The 22,505-nt window shown below is 44.0% G+C and overlaps 3 protein-coding genes across 3 annotated transcripts in view; 2 read left to right on the forward strand and 1 right to left on the reverse strand.

Moving 5' to 3' along the window:
• The window catches only part of zdhhc8b (zDHHC palmitoyltransferase 8b), a gene marked incomplete at its 3' end in the record, with an annotated part of 56,056 nt that extends 46,819 nt beyond the window's left edge, over positions 1-9,237 (forward strand). Inside the window, exons 9-11 of the mRNA XM_083673370.1 lie at positions 6,730-6,832; positions 7,124-8,190; positions 9,081-9,237. Of these exons, the coding sequence (XP_083529496.1) occupies positions 6,730-6,832; positions 7,124-8,190; positions 9,081-9,237 (1,327 nt within the window). The remainder of the gene's footprint in view (positions 1-6,729; positions 6,833-7,123; positions 8,191-9,080) is intronic.
• A 3,865-nt stretch (positions 9,238-13,102) lies between these two features.
• ranbp1 (RAN binding protein 1) lies at positions 13,103-17,740 on the reverse strand. The gene is made up of 6 exons (XM_083673907.1): positions 17,613-17,740; positions 15,904-16,040; positions 15,604-15,761; positions 14,968-15,096; positions 14,730-14,798; positions 13,103-14,368 (listed from the first exon to the last, which is right to left on the reverse strand). The coding sequence occupies exons 1-6, from the start codon at positions 17,625-17,627 to the stop codon at positions 14,244-14,246; spliced, it is 633 nt and encodes a 210-aa protein (XP_083530033.1). The 5' UTR covers positions 17,628-17,740; the 3' UTR covers positions 13,103-14,243.
• On the forward strand, positions 16,594-22,485 carry trmt2a (tRNA methyltransferase 2 homolog A). The gene is made up of 13 exons (XM_083673906.1): positions 16,594-16,677; positions 18,319-18,392; positions 18,761-19,395; positions 19,774-19,882; positions 20,000-20,181; positions 20,400-20,514; positions 20,635-20,750; positions 20,850-20,961; positions 21,144-21,266; positions 21,428-21,503; positions 21,666-21,782; positions 21,875-21,971; positions 22,068-22,485. Exons 3-13 carry the CDS (start codon positions 18,764-18,766, stop codon positions 22,246-22,248), a joined length of 1,860 nt encoding a protein of 619 aa, XP_083530032.1. The 5' UTR covers positions 16,594-16,677; positions 18,319-18,392; positions 18,761-18,763; the 3' UTR covers positions 22,249-22,485.
• The last annotated feature ends 20 nt before the right edge of the window (positions 22,486-22,505 follow it).

Here is a 22,505-nt window from a genome sequence, read left to right on the forward strand (position 1 = left end):
TCAACCTTCAAGTCAATGATTGTCCATTGTGTGGACAATGAAAGAGACATTGAAATTTCATCTGAATCTCTGGCGTCTTCGGGGGCTAATTTGGAGGATCCTCCTCTGCTTCTTGGGCAGAGCGTCATCCTCGGAGTTGCTGGTGTGTCCCAGTGATTCCTCCCTCTTCCTCTTTTTGGAGGCTGAAGGCCTCTGCAGATGTAAGAGGACGGAGCTTTTCGTGTCAGAGGCCATTGTGTCGCTCACCATCTCCACGTCGTTGGGGTATGAGATGGGGCACTGGGAGCTGTCGCTCACCATCTCCACATCGTTGGGGTATGGGATGGGGCACTGGGAGGTGTCGCTCACCATCTCTACATCATTGGGGTATGGGATGGGGCACTGGGAGGTGTCGCTCACCATCTCTACATCATTGGGGTATGGGATGGGGCACTGGGAGGTGTCGCTCTCCATCTCCACATCGTTGGGGAATAGGCTTGTGGAGGAGCACGGAGGGGAGCTATTGGCACTCTGACCGTTTGCTCCATGGTTGGAGTAAAACACAGGGGTGAAGGAATAATGAAAGGACACACATCCAGCTGAGAAGACAAAATATCACACAGGTGGAAGTGGAGTTAACATGAGCTGCTTACTAAACCGATAGTGGCAGGCCACTTCATTGAATCATAACCTGCCTCATGACTTTACTGCTGACTTTCTCATGGCAAGCACTGCATTTTTCTGTCTGTGTTGATTATTCATAATGCAAGTTCTTTTTGTTGCTGTTACTATTGAATTCTCATACACATCTAAATATTTGAATACATACCAGGGTAATTAATCTGATGCAGAACACTGAGGGGTTTCATGTTGTTCATGGTCACTTGGCATAAAAAACAACAACTAGCAGTAGCAGATAGACCTTTCGATGTCTTTGTTTGAAATGATAAGTTCAGTTTCTTTTGAGTTTTGTAATGTTGGCTGAAGATGACATCATAATCTCTGATCTATGACATCATAATACATTTCTTGTATGTATCAGCTGCTGAACTAATGCATTTTATCTGTTATTAAGAATATTGAATGAACTCAATTCAGTCAACATCAAAGCCAATCTTCTCTTTGTGTCTCATGTGAATTACACAAAAATCTATCATGATCACTAAGACTTAATGTCTGAACCCAGAATAAGACTTTCAGAACACATTCTGCTGCTGCTGTCAACAGTAACATCATCAATTAAAACAAGTTAGCCAGTTCTTGGGGCAGCTATGCATGAATTTCATTATATATTATACATTATAATATATACATTATATTATTATTATTATTATTATTATTATTATTATTATTATTACTACTACTATTATAGGGAATGTAAATCACCCATCCTCTAGACCCAGAATGTCAACAAAGTTAGAGCATTGCATTACGGGATATTGAGGCTATCCACGTAGCCTAAGTTGAAAGTTTAAAGGCCCACCGGTTTATTCTAGTGACCCCAACAAAAAAGGAATTGGGGTATCATTCCCCCTAATAAACACATTTTTAATTTGTTTGCTTGTCACCGTAACTTAGAATATGCTATATGCACTTACTTTGCACACAAGAATATCCTGAAAGTAGCCGCTAGTCCGCTCGCCCCATGGGTCGTCGTTCGGAATAGCACCCCGACACCTTCAGATAAAACAAATAAATTCAGTTTTTCACATTGGTACATTATGTTGGCGATCTGAACTAGCATCAAGAAGATGAAACAATGTAACACCAGTCCCATCTAACAACTTACCGGGATCTCACTTATCGAGCAACATGATCAAAACAACCATCGTGTCTCCTACTTAACCATTCCCATTCTCCTCTTGAATTCGCTTGATGAAACTCTCCGCTTCCATCGGCGTACTGAAAGTTTGTATTTTGTTCTTTATAGGTCACCAGTAGTCTTGCAGGGATGAGCACGCCGTGTTTTATCCCCATGTTGCACATCTTCTGTCAGACCGAGTCGAATTCCTTCTGCTTTTTGTGCACTTCTGCCGCCAGGTCTGGGTAAAAGCGTACTGATCGATTCTCGAAGAGAATTAGTTTTTTTTGGCTCTGGCAGCTCTTACCACGGCCACCTTATCCCTGTCGTTCAGGAACTTCATAATCATAGTTCTCGGGGGTGCATTAAGGCTCTCTTCTCTGACCAACACGATGGGCTCTCTCTCTCGAGTGTAAGCTTGGTTCTTAGTGCTGTGAGGCCCATTGCCTTCGGAATCGAATTCTCCAAAAAAGAGCAGGGATCGTCCCCCTCCCGCTCCCTCGGGTAGGTTAACCGTCCCCCTCCCGCTCCCTCGGGTAGGTTAACCGGCCTCAAGTTGGAACGCCTAGACCTTGCCTCAAGATCTACAACTTTGTCTACTAGTTCTTTATTTTTTACCTTCAAGAGACTAGACTTTAGCCTGAAGGCTAATCACCTCATCTTCGGTATTGGAAATACGGACCTCTGCGCATGTGATACCGCTCCGTACACTCTCCCATATCCTTTCTCAGCCTTTCAATTGCGACCAATATTCCGTCTAATCTTTTTGAAGAGTCAGCATTCAGATCTTTGATAGCTTCGAGAATCGCCATGTATTTTTCCTCCTTCTTCGGTGGTTTCAACCGTCTCTCCCGCCATCGCGTTAGCATTAGCTTCCCCGCTATCCTTAGCCGGGCCAAAGTCTAATATTTTAGATTGTTAAGGTCTTTGTGCGAGCTTTACTCGCTTTTCCTGGTGCAGACAATATTCGACACTTTTAGAAGTGTTATTAATAGCTGATGTGGTTACAGGTTAGGTATATAACCTAGGATTTTGATCAAGTTTAGTAGAGGAGAGAAAAACACAGGTCTTCTCAGCAAGCCGCCATTACCGGACCTCCGATCTATGATATCATAATGCAATTCGTTATAACATTGTTTTGTGTCAAACTGGTCCATAATTATAATTATAATGCACCAGTAAAATTCATTAGGCATATTGTAGATTTTTTTTTCATCACTGTGAAACAGTTTAGCAAACAAAAATGCTTATATTGGAAGAAAAAAAAAAAAAAAGATATCAATTAAGACACGTTAGCCAGTTCTTGTGGCAGCTATACATGAATTTCATTATCATATGATCTAAATGAATCCTGCACACAGGTTGTGCCAGATGTTAAAGATTTATTTGTAAAAACAAATTGGTCAACCTTCAAGTCAATGATTGTCTAGTCGTTGTGTGGACAATGAAAGAGACATTGAAATTTCATCTGAATCTCTGGCGTCTTCGGGGGCTAATTTGGAGGATTCTCCTCTGCTTCTTGGGGAGAGCGTCATCCTCGGAGTTGCTGTTGTGTCCCAGTGATTCCTCCCTCTTCCTCTTTTTGGAGGCTGAAGGCCTCTGCAGATGTAAGAGGACGGAGCTTTTCGTGTCAGAGGCCATTGTGTCGCTCACCATCTCTACATCGTTGGGGTATGGGATGGGGCACTGGGAGGTGTCGCTCACCATCTCCACATCGTTGGGGTATGGGATGGGGCACTGGGAGGTGTCACTCACCATCTCCACATCGTTGGGGTATGGGATGGGGCACTGGGAGGTGTCGCTCACCATCTCCACATCGTTGGGGAATAGGCTTGTGGAGGAGCATGAATGGGAGCTATTGGCACTCTGACCGTTTGCTCCATGATTGGAGTAAAACACAGGGGTGAAGGAATAATGAAAGGACACACGTCCAGCTGAGAAGACAAAATATCACACAGGTGGAAGTGGAGTTAACATGAGCTGCTTACTAAACCGATAGTGGCAGGCCACTTCATTGAATCATAACCTGCCTTATGACTTTACTGCTGACTTTCTCATGGCAAGCAATGCATTTTTCTGTCTGTTGATTATTCATAATGCAAGTTCTTTTTGTTGTTGTTACTGTTGAATTCTCATACACATCTAAATATTGGAATACATACCAGGGTAATTAATCTGATGCAGAACACTGAGGGGTTTCATGTTGTTCATGGTCACTTGACATCAAAAAAACAAACTAGCAGTAGCATATAGACCTTTCCGATGGCTTTGTTTGAAATGATCATAAGTTCAGTGTCTTTTGAGTTTTGTAATGTTGGCTGAAGATGACATCATAATCGATGATCTATGACATCATAATGCAATTCGTTATAACATTGTTTTGTGTGAAACTGGTCCATAATTATAATTAAAATACACCAGTAAAATTCATTAGGCATATTGTAGATTCTTTTTCATCACTGTGAAACAGTTTAGCAAACAAAAATGCTTATATTGGAAGAAAAAACCCCAAGATATCAATTAAGACAAGTTAGCCAGTTCTTGTGGCAGCTATACATGAATTTCTTTATCATATGATGTAAATGAATCCTGCACACAGGTTTTGCCAGATATTTCAGGTTTATTTGTAAAAACAAATTGGTCAACCTTCAAGTCAATGATTGTCCAGTCGTTGTGTCGACAATGAAAGAGACATTGACATTTCATCTGAATCTCTGGCGTCTTCGGGGGCTAATTTGGAGGATCCTCCTCTGCTTCTTGGGGAGAGCGTCATCCTCGGAGTTGCTGGTGTGTCCCAGTGATTCCTCCCTCTTCCTCTTTTTGGAGGCTGAAGGCCTATGCACATGTAAGAGGACGGAGCTTTGAGGGTCAGAGGCCGTCTTGTCGCTCACCATCTCCACATCGTTGGGGTATGAGATGGGGCACTGGGAGCTGTCGCTCACCATCTCCACATCGTTGGGGTATGGGTTGGGGCACTGGGAGGTGTCACTCACCATCTCCACATCGTTGGGGAATAGGCTTGTGGAGGAGCATGAATGGGAGCTATTGGCACTCTGACCGTTTGCTCCATGATTGGAGTAAAACACAGGGGTGAAGGAATAATGAAAGGACACACGTCCAGCTGAGAAGACAAAATATCACACAGGTGGAAGTGGAGTTAACATGAGCTGCTTACTAAACCGATAGTGGCAGGCCACTTCATTGAATCATAACCTGCCTCATGACTTTACTGCTGACTTTCTCATGGCAAGCACTGCATTTTTCTGTCTGTTGATTATTCATAATGCAAGTTCTTTTTGTTGCTGTTACTGTTGAATTCTCATACACATCTAAATATTGGAATACATACCAGGGTAATTAATCTGATGCAGAACACTGAGAGGTTTCATGTTGTTCATGGTCACTGGACATCAAAAAAAAAAAACTAGCAGTAGCATATAGACCTTTCCGATGGCTTTGTTTGAAATGATCATAAGTTCAGTGTCTTTTGAGTTTTGTAATGTTGGCTGAAGATGACATCATAATCGATGATCTATGACATCATAATGCAATTCGTTATAACATTGTTTTGTGTGAAACTGGTCCATAATTATAATTATAATGCACCAGTAAAATTCATTAGGCATATTGTAGATTCTTTTTCATCACTGTGAAACAGTTTAGCAAACAAAAATGCTTATATTGGAAGAAAAAACCCCAAGATATCAATTAAGACAAGTTAGCCAGTTCTTGTGGCAGCTATACATGAATTTCATTATCATATGATGTAAATGAATCCTGCACACAGGTTTTGCCAGATGTTTCAGATTTATTTGTAAAAACAAATTGGTCAACCAAATTGGTCAACCTTCAAGTCAATGATTGTCCAGTCATTGTGCGGACAATGAAAGAGACATTGAAATTTCATCTGAATCTCTGGCGTCTTCGGGGGCTAAGTTGGACAATCCTCCTCTGCTTCTTGGGGAGAGCGTCATCCTCTGAGTTGCTGGTGTGTCCCAGTGATTCCTCCCTCTTCCTCTTTTTGGAGGCTGAAGGCCTCTGCAGATGTAAGAGGACGGAGCTTTGAGGGTCAGAGGCCGTCTTGTCGCTCACCATCTCCACATCGTTGGGGTATGGGATGGGGTTCTTTTTGTTGTTGTTACTATTGAATTCTCATACACATCTAAATATTTGAATACATACCAGGGTAATTAATCTGATGCAGAACACTGAGGGGTTTCATCATGTTCACGGTCACTTGATATAAAAAAAAATATGTAGCAGATTGACCTTTCCAATGTCTTTATTTGAAATGATTATAAGTTCAGTTTCTTTTTTTTGATTTGTAATGTTGGCTGTAGATGACATCATAATGCCTAGGCATATTGTAGTTTTTTTTAATTCCAAGTTCACTTTATGAAATTGTAATCTTGGTCACACTTGTTATGTTGGGGTGAATCCGTTTACAACACAGTGTTGGCGTACTAGACTACCTTTATCACTATGTAGTGGAGTAGTAGCTAAATCACCAAACTTTATTCTGTCAAATCCCTCTCCTGCCCTGCTAAACGTGATCTCAATCTTTGTGAATGAAAAACACAATATCGGTAGCCTAATATTGCAATTATGAACTGAAATGAAATTTAAAGGCAGCCCTCCTTTTTACTGATTTATTTTAGTCCTAGCTTGAATTTATGACTTGTTAGGGCAGTTTCCATGGCACATATTCAGCCTTCTTTTTAGAATTAGGCTTAATCTGTCTCCAGGAAACTGGCTCTAAGAGCATAATGAGCCATGAACTGTGACTAGGTCTGTGGAGGACAACTCTATTGATTCTGATCATATGCCATATATAGATGCTTCCATGACTTGTTGGTGATAGTAGTGTCATTGTTCAGCTGTGATCTGATGGACTGGTTCTCACAGTGATATTAACCTCACTGTACTGTGTGTGCTTCCCTTCCAGAGAGCTCCCTGTCTGGGAAGACCCACCCTTCCACTCCAGCCATGTACAAGTACCGGCCTTCCTTCGGAACCATCCCTAAGGTGCACTACCACGCTGTGGGGGAGAAGGTCAGACTGGGGGGGCGTGGGGGGTAAGGGGGGGGGGGGGGGGGGTGACGGCTTCTATAGCAATGTCACCATGTCCTATTTTAGATGTAAGTACTTACAGTGCTTATGATGTGCATGTTGTGGTTGATTCAGATTTCTAATTATTTTTAAGTTCTGGTTAACTGGTTTACTCACTATCATATTTAATGTCCTAACATGACTTGAGTGTCAGCAAACATGAACTGAAAAGCCTGTCTTTGTCCTGTCATGATTCATGGTTTCGCTGAGAGCCTTATCTCTTTGTGACTTCAGATCGTGATGACAGATGACCGGAAGGCGTCGGCCATCTTGGAGGAGGGAGGCCGGGGTCATGACTACCGCTCGGAGCCCAACCTGGACCTGTCTGACGACTGCAGCGCCCCTCTCCACCGCACCTTCCAGTCCTCTCCCTTGCAGCTAGACTCCTACCCCGTCAACTCCCGCTCCCTCAGCCTGAAGCAGGCTCACTGCCGCGGGGACAAGGGCCAGCTGCCGGCCCTGCAGCCTGAGACCGTCTCCTCCACCCCCTACAAGAGCGTCTTCTCCCCCAACACCATGTCCAACCGCAACGGGAGCCTCTCCTACGACAGCCTGCTCAACCCCAGCATCTCCCCGGCCGTGGCGGCTGAGTGTATGGCCCACCCTGGGATGCCCTCCATGGGCTTCCACTCCCCCTACCTGCCTACCAAAATGTGCCACATCCGGGGGCCTGAACTGCAGAGGCAGATCCCGCCCCCCTACAGCCCCGTGCTGGGGGCCAGAGTGATGGTGGGGAGGCAGTCGCCCCACCCCAGAGACCCCTCCCCTGTGCGCTACGATAACCTGTCCAAGACCATCATGGCCTCCATCCAGGAGCGCAAGGAGATGGAGGAGAGGGAGAAGCTGCAGCTGCTTCACGGGCGTTCCCACGCTCAGGCCTACGCCTCGGACTCGGGCATGTTCGACAGTCCCGGCGGCGGGTATGGCCTCCCCCCCAGCACCTGCTACTCCGACGGCCCCCGGGGCCCGGCCTCCAGAGGCCCCACGCCCCCGGCCTACAGCGGCTCCAGGGACAACCTGATGGGGGTGGGGCTGGTGGGCTACGGGCCACGGACCCCCGTGTTGCGCTCCACGGCCTCCCTGGCCCGCGCCCCCAGGACTTCCTCCAGCTCCCTGCACACTGAGCAGTTGGGTAACAACAACAACATGCAGGGCAGGACCCCCGAGCCCCCCTACCGCTCGCCTGCCCACCAGTCCCACCACTCCCCCACTATGTCCCGCTCCCCCTCCTACACCCACCAGAAACTCTCCATCATCAGCGCCCTGGAGAGGACAGACTCACCCCGTCTGGGGGGCCCAAGGTACGAATCCTACCATCCCTGACCCACCCTGGGGTGCATGATCAGAGGGGTGGGGGGGGCAGAGGAAGCCCTCCAGGCCTGGCCAACCAGATGGTTATGGCCGCTAGTCTCTCCAACAACAGGAGTGTAGAGTCCCAATAATTATGAGGCTGATGAGGTAGTATACTGTATACTATGTACATAAACATGTACTACATATCTTTCCACTATCATGTCCATTTAGCTGAATGAAGCACTGTATCATTTATGTCTTTGGATTTAAATGTTCTGCCTTCATAGGAAAGTAAACTTTTTTGCATTTTTCTAAATTGTTCAGATGAATAAAGTTGCTTACCCCACTTTCATTTAACTTCTTTTTGCATGATTCCTCCCATCCCTATTTGTCCATCTGAAAACATCCCACCTTCAACTCCATCCATGCAAACAGTCCCATTTACGACCCCCCCCCCCCCCCCCACACACACACACACTGACAACCACACAATTCGCCCCAATCCTCTTTCATATACTGTGAGTGTTTATGAAAACACTCCTGGTAGCAGTGGAGGCAGGTGGAGGTAGAAGTCGGAGGACGGGGTCATTGTAATGCATGGAACGGAATAAGCCATTACAATGAGGCCGACCTGCAATTGCTACCTCCACCAGCCTCCCCTGCCTGGTCGTATGTGTGAGCAGGTACACTTGCATGTCTCTTTCTGCTCTTCTGCCTGGGTCATTGAGTCATCTCCATACTGCATGCTCCCAAAACAGACTGACCCCAAACAATGCATCCCAGAACAATGCACACATACTCTCTGGTGTGAGTGACGCCTGAATGGTCTTTGTATGACTTAAAACCTAATTCAACATTTGGAATAACCCATGTCTGTTTTTCTCTCCCCCCCATTCAGAGAGGCCAAGATACAAAGTAAAGTGAACGGTCAAACGGACTGCCACCTGGGGCACACCACCTCCAGTAACCAGGGCAACCCTCTCAGCCCTAGTCGCCACAGTAACGTCAAAAAGGTGACCGGTGTGGGAGGCACCACCTATGAGATATCTGTGTGAGAGAGAAGGAGGAGGAGGAGGAGGAGGTGGAGGGAGGGCACCAAACCTCGATGACAACAACTGTGCTACAGAGAGAGGATTCTTTCCTTCCTTTAACGTTATTTTTATTATTATTATTATTATTATTATTATTATTATCTATTGACCAATCAGGGGCGCTTAGCACTTCTTGTTTGGGAGTTATTGTCCAATCAGAGGACCTCTGCACACCTTTGGGCCTTGCCACCGGTCTCTGTGTAATTTGTACAGGAGGGGGCAGGTGGTGAATAGTGTGTTTTACACGGAAAGAGCAACTTAAACCTATAGAGGGCTGATGTTTGTATTAAGTTATTTGTTGTTCCATTTTGTGGCTTGTCGTATTGGTCATCAATGGACAGTAAGACGGATCTTAAATGTGTCAGTCACACCTCTCTCCATCGTGTTTGTTAAATGGAGATTGGTCCAGGTGATGTTTGTGTCACTCACAAAACACTTAGGCCACGAGAGAACACCCAGTCACACAAACACAGATGAAGTCACACATCTCTGTTTAACCACATCCTCCAGATAACTACGGTATGAAAAGCCTGCTTTCCCTAGCTCTACATGAATTGGATGTAAAGCATCACTCTCATGGTTTCCAATGATACAATGACCGACAATGAGTTGTCTGGTCTATCAACCGCGTTTAGCCCACTGCAGAGCAACCCAAGGGGAGAGAAGATGAGTTCATCAGTATTAGATCAGTACCAACTTTACTCCTATTCCGGGCTGGAATACAGTCAACACAAGAGAAGTACAGAACACTCAATATGAGGCCGTTGAATATTTATTGGCAGTTTAATGGTGAATGTCTCCATTCAACTGTATTTATCCTTCTGGAATGCTTACATGAGCATAAGTCAGCATAGCTCAAGCTCCAGCGTTTCCCAACACCAGATGATCAAATGTAGTCTTCTCCACTGATTTGAGTTAGTCCCCACACGGTCCAGTGTGAAGTTGTTGAGATGCACTAAAGCCTTGGAGTGCTTCAGGAGTGGCTGTCATGTGTGTTAAGTTCTGAATACCTCATCAAAACAGTCCTTTCCTTAAAACTTAGTACAAGCCCAACCAGCTTGCCACTCACAGCCAAAACATCTGATACTGTAGGCAAGTTTCTTTGGTAACTTTGTATTTTGTAAACTGATAGGTCCAACCATAAGTTATGTTAAGCCGTGTTGTTGTTTTGTTATGATGCATATCAAAAGTGGGATAAAACCATGGAAATGAAGTCATTGGCTGTGTCACAAAATGAAGTCAACTTTAGTCACTCATTGTTATTTTGTAGTTTTTTATTGGTTTGTGTTTTTTTATACCCAAATGTTTGATACATCTTGCTTTTTATACAGATACTCAAGCTTGGAATGGATGTTTGTATTTTGAGTGGATTTTTGTTGTTGTTGATAATTTATAACTTAACTGAATTAATGAATACCAGAGCCCACACAGGGAATGGGTAATAGTTTAGATTTTGCAGTGTAAAAAAAAAGGTGATTGATGAAACTGTACAATGAAGCAAAGTAATGTCATAGGACGCGGATGTTGTCAAAAAGCCTTGAGATTTCAAGTGCCAAAATGGCCACTGCCCCATATCCTCTCAGCTGGGGCCGAGTGCTCCTGAGTGACCGCCTCATCGTGACATCAACGGGCCTCATACTGAAGACACATCTATCTACTCTCAGCTGTCTGGCACAGCAAACCTATTGTATTACACAACGTGAGGAAAGTCATAGGGACTGTTTTTTTGTGGTTCACTGAACCGCAACAAAAAAAAAGATAAAGTTTGATAGGTACATCATTATTTTTGTTCATTTGAGAATCGTCGATTAAATGTAGCCTGAAAGTTTTCCTCTGTTTTGCATCTTTCTTTTCCTGTTTGCAATAGGCTCTGAGTATGTGAGAAGCTATATCATGCTAGCATGTGAATGTTCTTAGTGGGGACAGATTTACATGGATGTCAAGCACTACATTTGTTTGCAACAGCTACACACCTCAGTCATAACATTTAAATAATCTACCATTGTGGCCTTTCAAGAGGACAACGATGTTTACTGCACAAAGACATTGTGAGGATGATAATCAGAGTGCATTGTGGGATAACAGCCAAGGACATGCCACCAAAAACTCCAGAAAGAAAGAGAGAGAGAGAGAGTGAGAGAATGTCATTTTTAAAGAAAACATTAAGGCCAATTGTTCAACCTATTCAGGGAGCTATTCAATTGGTCTTAGTTCTAAAGTAGATTTGTATATTGTGTACATATAGATTTAATGGTTAATGAAACAAGATGTGACAAGTGTGTGTGATGAAGACAAAGTACAAAACTTACAAAAGAGAATATCCTGTGCTATGTGATGTTCTTTTGGCCTCTAATTCTGTTTCACATACCATTCCAATTTGTTATCCTATTATGTCAGAACAACTTCAGACTTCAAGCTTCTCATATGAGGTTACACATTTGTTTCTACAGGTCCAACCCCATTGCAGTCAACCTTTTAATCTATCGGATACTGCAAAGGGAAACAATGATTTTAACATGCCATATGATACATTTTCATTTGAATGTACAGTATTGAGTCACTTGTCTGGTAATGGACGGATAAGGTGATCTTGAGATGACCACTTGTTTTTGAATTAGGTAGGCCTACTTCACCTGTCGTCCTAAATTGACATTACTTGCAAGTGACCCGAGGTGTTGAAACTTGAATGTCCTTCAGGCAGACACTTCTGACAAAAATGATGCTTATCATTTTTCCGTCAGATGACTGCCACTTTGTCATTTTGTTTCTGTGTTCATGTTCTGTGAGGAACATCACACCAAGTCGCCTCACCTGAACAATGTTGGCAATTGCAGAATACCTGTTGCTGTCTGTCTCGCTTGTCATAATCAGATGTAGTATTTTCTAACATTTGTCATATGAATAGGACATTAAATGATGTATAAAATATATACAGAATACTGTTAATGTACATGCTTAATAATTATTTTTGTTGAGAGGAAATATCTGCCACTTGATGATGACTCAATTAGAATAAAGGTTTCCAAGCCAAATTATGAACTACATTGACTTTTGTTCATGGACACACGTGTGTGTGTGTGTGTGTGTGTGTGATGAGATGCTCTACAGTTGCATACCACTGATATATAGAACTATAGATCATTGGCGTATACACTGGCAACACTTCTCCCTGCCCTTTCCTCTCTACCATAGCGCCATCTGGTGGAATTACATAGAATGCATGTCTTACTGGAAAATGTGCATCACATCGGACTGAGGTTTCAAAAGCATGGCATGGTTGAGTGTCAACTCTTCGCTCAGTTCCTCTCCTCCTTCTCAAAACACATTGAAAGGTGAAGTTTCAAGGAGGGAGGAAGGAACCTAGGGGAGGAACCTACAGTAGGATCGTTTCCTCTACTGCCTTTTGAAGAGGACGCAAGGAATCAAGGGAAGACTTTTGAGATTCAACCCTTACCTTCTTAGCAGCACTCCAAAACCGTCTTGCACAACAATCTGCTGCCTTTCCAACTCTCTGCTCCAGAGCCATTTATTAGAACATGTAGTTGGGTCTGCTTCATTCTAGATAGGATATCGCAAACAAGTCAATCCCTCCATCCCTGTTCTCCACTCAAGTGTGCACTTCTCTTGTGCTTTACCCCAGATTTAAAAGTGTAAAATTGGTGTAAGCACAGACTTTTACACCAACCCTATGCTTTTAAATCCATGTATGAGAGCACACAAGTGCACACTTCAGGGTTAAAACTCAAAGCCCCCCCCCCCACACAAATACATAAAAACCTACCCACCCCCCATTAATTGTCCCACATAAAACAACAACAGGACAACACAGTGGTCTTTGAGAGCTTTTATTGGAAGGTGGAGGAAACATCTCAAACCATTTGAGTGCAAATGAAAAGCAACATTTCATCCATGTACATGTATTTACAGATGCACTGGCACTTCGATGCACTTAAGAGGCAGGGTCAACTCAATTAGTGGGACAGGTTAGGATGGTGAGCCACAGACCTGATACCACATCAGTTCACTCTTCCGCTATACATTTTCTACATGCTTTAGTTTCGGTTTGAGGGAATGTTTATGACCTAAAAACAAACTCGAGCCATGGATAAGGGACTTAAAGTCAGAACGTGGCCTACACCAACATCTGATGAACCGTAGTCATGAATTAGGATTTGGTGTGATCAGTCTTCAACTAAAATGAAACAAAATCAAAAACACTTGAAATTTTATTTTTTTTAAGTGCATCAAATCACCTGCAGTAAGACCTCAGAGCAAACTGAGGACCGCAGTTCCCAGCGTGCACCTGATGTTACCACACCATAACTGCATCCCAATTGCCTAAAGCGGCTTCCTCCCCTCATCTCCTCTCCATCTAAGCTGAGAGGGCCCAGCTTGAGCAAATTCCTGGTAGGAATCCACCATGGTGCTTTCACCTAATCTGTTTCCAGATCAGTCAAACTTGAAAAGAGGAATTAGGGAGGAAGCCCCTTCAGTGAGATGCAATCTGAGACTTGACCGCTCCTGACATCTCCCATCTCGTCTCTGCCTGTTCTCCATACTTGTGGTGCAAACAAGCCGTCTCTCCAAGGACTTCTCCTCCATAGAGTAACTATGCTTCAGAATAACAAAAAAAGAAAAAGAAAAAAGAAAAAACATTTCCCCAATGTGGGAATTATCAACATCACAAGCCTCTTTTCACAGTATGTTAAGTTCACACTGAATTACAGGTGACCAAAACAGACAACTTATGTCCGTCCATGATAGAAATAGGAGAGGGTGGGGAGGGGCACATTTAAATGAATGGATACTTTTAGAGTGGCACCAAGGTCTTGTGATCTCTCGAGGCAAATAAATCATTAAAAAAAACTAAATAAATCAATATGCAAGTGTCCAAATTCAGTTTCTTTAGAGTCTATTGTAGAAAAAGAGGAAAATGACAAGTTGAAGATCAGTAAAGCAAGTTCTTGGTTTCATTTCTTCTCTTCTGCCTTCTCCTTTTTCTCCTCTTTCTTTTCCTCCGATGTCTTGGTCTTGTCTTCCTTTACAGATAGTTCCTCCAGTTTCTCTGCCACTTTGTCTGTGCTGTCAGAGTCACCTGCAGAGAATGATAGAGGAATATAATGTTAACTGTTTATGAATGTGCATTGGTTGTTACATGACCGGGTTTCAGTCACATTTAAACTGTAGGGAAAGTACTATCTGCATGGTAGCAGTCTACAACGTGTGTTTAGGCCATAGGATAAACCATGACAATGATGGTTTGTTTGTCATTAGAACTGCAAAGAGAATCTATTGTGTACCAGAACATACCAACACAAGCCTGATAGCAGGCCAGCAAGTGTTACATTCTGCAAGTTAATGTAGCAGACAGAAAAAGTTCAGGGCTGGAGTGATCAGCAAAGAACAGAGTATAGTCTGCAAAACATATTGGATGCAAACAATCATTTAACACCAACCTGATCCCTCTTGAGATTTTTTGACCTCTTCCTTGCATTCATCGAACTTCACCTTAAATTTCTGGGCATCTGAAAGGCAAAAAAAAAAAGAAAACATTTTTGACATTTAGCACACGCTTTTATCCAAAGCAACTTACAAAAAGGACATTTGTTAGTTTCAATCCCAACCTCAATAATACCAAAGTCAATTTTGCTCAAGCAAATACAGTGGCTGGAATAGAAGTGTTGACACACTCACTTTCTGCGTTGAGGAAGCGGATTGCCAGCATTTCAGGTTTGGGAGCCTCATCTGCAAAGTCAGCTAGTGTGTTCCATACCCAGGCCCGGTCACTGCCAGCATTAGGCTTCAGCTCCATCACAGGGAAAACTGAAAGAGAAACACACACACACACACACACACACACACACACACACACACACACACACACACACACACACACACACACACAGGGTTAGGATAGGGCACACAGCCTCATTTCCCTATACAAATACATCATCCAGCTAAATGGCCTCATGCCTTGTATTTGGTGTAGAATTTCACTGGAGGGCAACATTCACATGTTGTTGCAATGTAGACTTTCCGGAAGCCAGCACTCCACACTGGAATAACCGCTCGTCACTATTGTGCTTTATCCAAGCGGGCTGGTGGGTGTTAAGAGTCAGACACATGTTTTCAGCACACCTTGGTATGCACCAGCATGTCTGCTTCCCAGACATGATGGGATTCAATGGAAAACCGACGGAAGCTTATTGGTTTTCCATCACCCTGGTTCTAGCACTCACTGGCCGGCTGGGATACAGCACGATAACGGTACAAGCTAGGCTAATGACAACACAGGCCGCTGGCCCAGGAAGGGACTGCTGCGCGACTCACTGTTGTGATTGGCGCAAATCTTCAGGGTCCGGTCTCTCCTCATCAATAGGCGAACGGTACCCTTCTCTCTGTGTCGCAGGAGCTTGACATCGCCTGTCCCGCGCTCCTTCCACTCGGGGGGGTCGAGCTCTGAGGCAAATCGGTACAACTTCGCCCGCCTGAGGAGAAATGATAAGGATGGGAATATTGAGGGATTGTTGGGAGTCCTTGGATGAGCCACCACACGTGAAACAACGATCTCTACACGTTGTGTCATGGGATGAAGCAAAACCACAAAAAGCCACCCCCCCCCCAACTTACATTTTGAAAATCTCCTCCTCATCTTCCTCTAGCGTCTTAACGTCCTGCTCTGGAAGAGACACAATGGGCTCGTAATGGGGATCGTGGTTCGATTCCTCTGCATTTTCTGTCGAAGTCTCCTGCTCCTCTGGCGTTTCCTACGAAAAAGGACACCATTCAAATACAATTAGGGGGGGGGGGAGAAAAATACATTTCAACGTGGATGAGCTTGTGGCATCTGGGTTTGTCACCTCCGTTAAAAGTAGCCGCCATTGTATCACTTTGTAACACAAAAAAAAGAAAAGAAAAGAAAAAAGAACGCTAAACTAACTAACTACATAGGGATGTGAATAGAGGGATTTGAGAGATCACGCTTTAGAGGTTATCTTTTGTGTTCGATTTGCTGTGGCAACTGAACTTAGTGCTGCTGAGCCAAGCACCTTTGCTGCTAGGGTTACCAAGGCCTTTCCATTCCACAGTCTCTCTTACTGCAAATTACACGACTTGTTACCAGCCTAAATGTCACCAAACCAGCTAATAAACAACTGGTAAGGAAGCCTCTTTCCAAGACAGGAAGTAAGAAACTTAGCTAAAGCAAGTGTTGACAATATCTGTTCACAGCCACGATAACCACTTGATTTCCTAGTCTGATTGTGAGAAGACAATTTAGATTCTAAAGTTCGCCTAATTGATGAATTTGTGGATTATTAGTAACTAGTAGCAAGGACAACTTGAATGGGGACGGACGGACGCGTGGGAGCTCCATGCGTTCCAGTCATTGTGCTGTTGGTGCAGGTTAGCTAGCGAAGTGTGGGAGAAGCACAACAGTGTTTTTACATGGCTCCGTGCAACTAACACACCTTTCGGAGTTTTGTTTCATCATCGAATGTATTTTACATGCATTCCTTCGTTCAAATAGCATGCTCTGGGCATGCATTTGTGTGCAGACAAGCGCTGTTAAAGTTAGCTTGTTTAGCCTATCTAGTTTGGCCTGTGTAGAGTTAGCCAGCCATAAAGAACTTGAGTGACTGTGGAGCTAGGCCATTTCTGAAAAGAACCCGGGCTGAGATTAACTTTTGATGTCAATAGCATAGTTTTTAAAGTCATCGCTCGCAAACACGTAGGCTATTGAAAGCGTGTGATTGCTACTAAAGCATTGTCAAATAGCTAAATGTTGTATATTAGCTAGCTATCCTCGCTAAAGGAACTAGCTGGGTTAACGTTAGCTAGCTAGCCAGCCATAATTGCTGGCTAGCAACTGTTGTTAGGGTGGACAACACTTTTCAAAGCCAAATAGTGACCATTTCAATTCTAGATGACATTTAGCACGGATTACATCAGTTTTCTATGCATCCTATCATAGTTTACAGGACTACAGTTGCTCACTAGCAAGCTAAATGTTGGCTAACTGGCAGGTTAGCACCAGACCAGAGAGAAAGAAAGGCGGCAAAAGTATTGGGCTGCCCAATTTCTTGACATATTGAATGCACGTTATTAACTCGCCGTTGTCCCCCAAGTTATTATTTCGAAGGCAAACGATTCATACTACCCCTAATAGTTGATGTTTTGACAACAAATTTGTTCTAATCAGCTCTCTGGCCGGCGTTCTTATCCTCCCAGTAGTATCAAGATAAACTTTGAGAATGCCAATCAAAATGCTCTATTTGTGATCAAATGTTCATTTCATTAAATGTACAATAGATGAGGATGTTCAAAACTCACAACCTTACCTTCGGATCGGCCATATTAATGTAGATGTTTGTAGATTACGGAATTTAGTTTGATTGATTCAAAACCAAACTCCCCGTTCGTTCCCCTTGAGTTGCTCTCTTCCTGCGGTACCTAGCTAGCTAGCTTTCGCGCGCCGAAATGTCCTACTTGCGCTTAGCCCCATCCCACCATTCCCCTGTACTTTCTATCGACACATTCACACATGTACACAATATAAAATAAACACAATTAACTATAATGACTGGATCTGTATTATGGTATAAATATGTTAATTTTGCGAATGAATAGTCTGTTCAATTGCATAAATTAAAATGATGGAATCAGATGGAACGTTTTGCAAGATTTCACAGATGTGTCATTTTGAGAGAATTTACATCAAAAGTTGAACCGACATATGTTTGTTGTTCCATTTTATTACATATTTCAACTATAAACAAAGTGGAAACTAAGTATCAGAAATCGTAACACTCTTACACCAACCCATACACTGTGTAGATCTGTTGGTAGACAGCGTCGTAACTTCCTGTGTCTGATGTAAAATGTGTCTATTTTGTTGGCGTTCAACAATATTATAGCGAAATTTGTCCATAGGAATCATGGACAATCGCATGTAGATTGATATTTTCATTGGCAAAGTGAGGTGGTATAAATTGAAAATATTACTTCATGTCAAAGTTCACTATCGCACGTGTCTCTCTCAACCAGCAACCAACATGGCAGCTTGCAGTGCCATCATCTAGGCGGAACTGAATCGCCCCATATATTCTGTGATAACGAAGGTAAATGCGTCTTATCCACTTTCCAATCTGCAGAATGTTGTATTTTTAAATCGCAATAATGGATGCTTTTCTTAACTAGCTTGCTAAATATGCCTGACAACTATTTGTTGGCTGGCAGCTGCACTTTCTCATGTGTGACTTCCATAAAGCACTTTGTGTAAATAAGTGTTCACATTATGTGTTGTAAATTCTGTGTAGTTTGGAATTTGTGTTGAAATCATTGGTAGCTAAGGCCACCATATCCTTGATGCATACCACAAAGATAGGGACGAAACAAATATCTTATTTTTTATGCATAGCCAAGAACAAGGCAGATCATTAATGTGTTGTCCAAATGAACCATGCGTTTATCTATTTATTCAAAACAGATCATGGCAGATGTTAGTGACGTTCCAGAGGTTATCTCTCCATCGGTGAATGAAGAGAAAGTGGCTGAGCCAAAAGAGGATGTAATGGACGGGGCGAAATCAGATGAACCTAAACCTGAAGGAGAGGGAGAGGAAGAGGTGGACTCGTACCGGTACATTAAAGAAGACCTCTTCACCTCTGAGATCTTCAAAGTGGAGATCCAGAACCTGCCTAAGTTCGTAGGCTTTAACGACCTGAAGAAGTTTCTGGGCAAGCATGGCCTCAACCCGCACAAGATCAAACTGTTTGGGAAACAGACGTTTGCCTTTGTCACCTTCAAGAACGAGGAGGAGAGGGACAAGGCCATGAAGATGGTGCACGGCATGCAGTGGAAGAGCCGGGTGCTCAGCGTGCGGCTGGCCAAGCCCAAGGTAGACCCCATCCTCAGGAAGAGGAAGCAGGATGAGGCCGAGGGTGAGAACGAGGGCGAGGGCAGTGGGCAGCGCCCCTCCAAGCGCCAGGAGGTAGAGGGGGATGAAGAGCCCCTTAGCACGCAGATCGCCAACGTGGTGACCCCCCTGTGGAACGTGCCTTATGAGGAGCAGCTGAGGAGGAAGCAGCAGGAGGTGGAGGGGGTGCTGCAGAGATTAGCCAGGTGTGGCTCTGTTCCAAGGGGAGAATGGTTGGAAAGGATTACTGTCTTGTACTTATTATTTTATCCCACTATTAAATGCAATGCACAACAGAAAAGTACTGATGATGGCTTCATAGCCACTACAATGAATATGTCCTCGAGTACTAACGCCATCTGATTACCTATTAGAACAGGAACATAAAGTGTACTGGCTGTACATTAGCACATAGTATAAAGGGTTATTGTAAAACGTGTTATTCATTTGTAGACATTTAATCATCCAATAATTGCTTTACAAACCCTATTTGAAATGCTAGATAGAGTGTGTTATTCAGACCACACAAAGGATGAGGGTATTAACTGTATATGTTATGTTATGTTTCCCCATCTTATTTACAGAGAAATAGGCAACACCAACAAAGCTATGCTGCCCTGGCTGTTCGTGCAGAAAGACAAGTATAACGGAATGTGTTGCCCTCTGGAAGCCATTCGACCATCTCCTGCACAGGTAAAATCACGTGATGTAGTCTTAACCCTCTGTAGACGGTCCTCCTGTGGCGCCTAGAAAAAGAAACCCCTCTCGGAGTGTTTCAAACCCCTCTTTCCAACTATGTTTAACCTGCAGACTGAATACAGAAACAAGTGTGAGTTTCTCATTGGGATCGGAGCGAATGGGGAGGATAAGACGATAGGCTTCCGTCTGGGGAAGTACAAAGGGGGCTCTGTGGCCGTGGTGGAGCCTTCTGACACCATCCACGTCCCCACAGAGGCCAAGCGAGTTGTCAGCGAGTTTCAGAAATACATCAGGTAATAAATGACGCTTGAGAGGGCTGCCTCATTTCTCTGTCACGTCTCACTGAAACATTCTGCTCGTGATGTCAGATCTGCCCTACATACAGTTTGACCTACATATTTTGTTGTTGTTGTTGTTTTTTAATCAAAGAGAGCAAAAAAACCCTCATAGTGGAATATGAAATCTAATTGTGTCATCTAAGATGTTGTCACCTGGTCATGACCTCACACAGGACAACACCGTACTCAGTGTACAGCCCTGAGACATACGAAGGCCACTGGAAACAGCTCACCGTACGGACGACGAGGATCAATCAAGCCATGGCGATGGTGTTCTTCAACCCACAGGTACCGAAGAGCAAAGTGGAACGTGTGCTTTTCCCACTTGACCTGTCAGATGACCCCTTCTGAAGTGTAGCCAGTTTCTCCTTTTGATCTTCCGTTCATTCTGGTGATTGTGCCGTGCAGAAACTGGAGGCAGCTGAACTCGATGACCTGAAGATCTCTTTGAAGCAGTACTTCACAGAGGGAGACGGGAAAGACAGTGGTATCACATCCCTATACTTTGTGAGAGAGGGACAAAGGTAAGAGGACCACACAAACAAACAAAACATAGCGGTGTGTGAGTAGTAACAGTACACAACAAAATGTTGGGACTCACAGATCATCTTATGTTCACTCAGGAAAACCCCTAACCTGGAGGACTTGCCATGCGAGCTAGTGGCTGGAGAGGATACTATTCATGAGGAGCTTCTTGGCCTGAAATTCAGGATATCCCCCCATTCCTTCTTCCAGGTAAGACATACTGTAGTTATAGAGAATCTTGACCGGCAAGAGATTAATTATGTTTTATCCAATCATGTCACACTTTTTTTTGGTGTTTTGCACAACCTCCATAAGAGTTAGGTCTCCTGTGGTACATCATATTTTAAAATGATATGAGTAATGTTCATAGCTGTTGAATGTTCCACTGACAGGTCAACACACTGGCTGCTGAGGTGTTGTACTCTGCGGTGGGGGAGTGGGCCCAGTTGGACCAGGACAGCACTGTTCTGGATGTGTGCTGTGGGACAGGAACCATCGGCATCTCTCTGGCAAAGGTAGAGGAGAGCTGCAGAAGGACGCTTGTTGGTTGATTCATAGTAAATGCTGCCCGGTGACCAACATCTAGGTGTCTGACAATGGAAATGCACTTTTCTCTATTGGTGCTGTTGTAACCAAGCTGTCTCTCTCTCTCTTGCCACTCTTTTGCCACTTCCAGAGGGTAAAAAAAGTGATAGGGATAGAGATGTGTCAGGAAGCGGTGGAGGACGCCAAAGTCAACGCTACGATCAATGGTAAAAGACTTCATCTTGACTTGCCTGTATCACCGTGATTGCTGCTTTCACCACCTCTGCTGGTCAGTTTGACCAGGGGGGGGCCACTCACCTTAACCGGATATTCCTTACTGGACAGAGTTTGATAGAGTGGAAAGCCTGAGCGTTATTGAAATGTTTCAGGGCTGAATAACATCGAGTTCCATTGTGGAAAGGCTGAAGATGTGTTCCCCACTGTGCTGAACGCCGTCGTATCCGCCAACCTCACGGCCATCGTCGACCCGCCCAGAGCAGGCTTACGTAAGTAGACACGGAATCAGTTTTGCAATTCATTTATGTGCTTCTTAATGTCTTTGAATTCATTGTGAATAAATGCAACCGCTCAAATCTAGATTCCAAGGTCATTCTGGCGATCAGAAGAGCAGAGCATCTGAAGAGGCTGGTTTACGTGGCGTGCAACGCCAGGGCCGCCATGAACAACTTCATCGAGTGAGTCAGACTGTATCCTGCTCTTTCCTGAGGTTCTAGAGTTGTGTTCTCTGAGGAACACAGAGTTGATTTCTCCGTCGTTGTCGTCTTGTGTAGCCTGTGCAGGACTCCCTCCAACCGCGTGCGTGGAGCTCCGTTCCGTCCGGTGCGGGCCATGGCTGTGGACCTCTTCCCCCAGACGATGCACTTAGAGATGCTACTGCTCTTTGAGAGGGTGGACTACTCCCAGCAAGCCACTAGCGAGAAACAGGACGAGACAACCACCACCACCACTTAATGCCACGGCCCCTGTTCTGTATGACCATAGTGGATTTGAGATCTATTTTGTACTTGTTCTTTAAGTTAACTCTTTGCAAATCAGATACTGCTATCGCACATTATTGTGGTTAACTTACTTCCAGATCATTTCAGAAGAATACTATATTTCTGTTTGTTTAAAGCTTCAGAGTTCTTGATTCTGTCATGATTTGCATTGATTCGTTTTATACTGTAAGTTACAGAAATAAATGATCCCCCACAAAACAAGCCCTGGTT

Source organism: Argentina silus (assembly GCF_951799395.1).
Source record: "Argentina silus genome assembly, chromosome: 7".
NCBI lineage: Eukaryota > Metazoa > Chordata > Actinopteri > Argentiniformes > Argentinidae > Argentina > Argentina silus.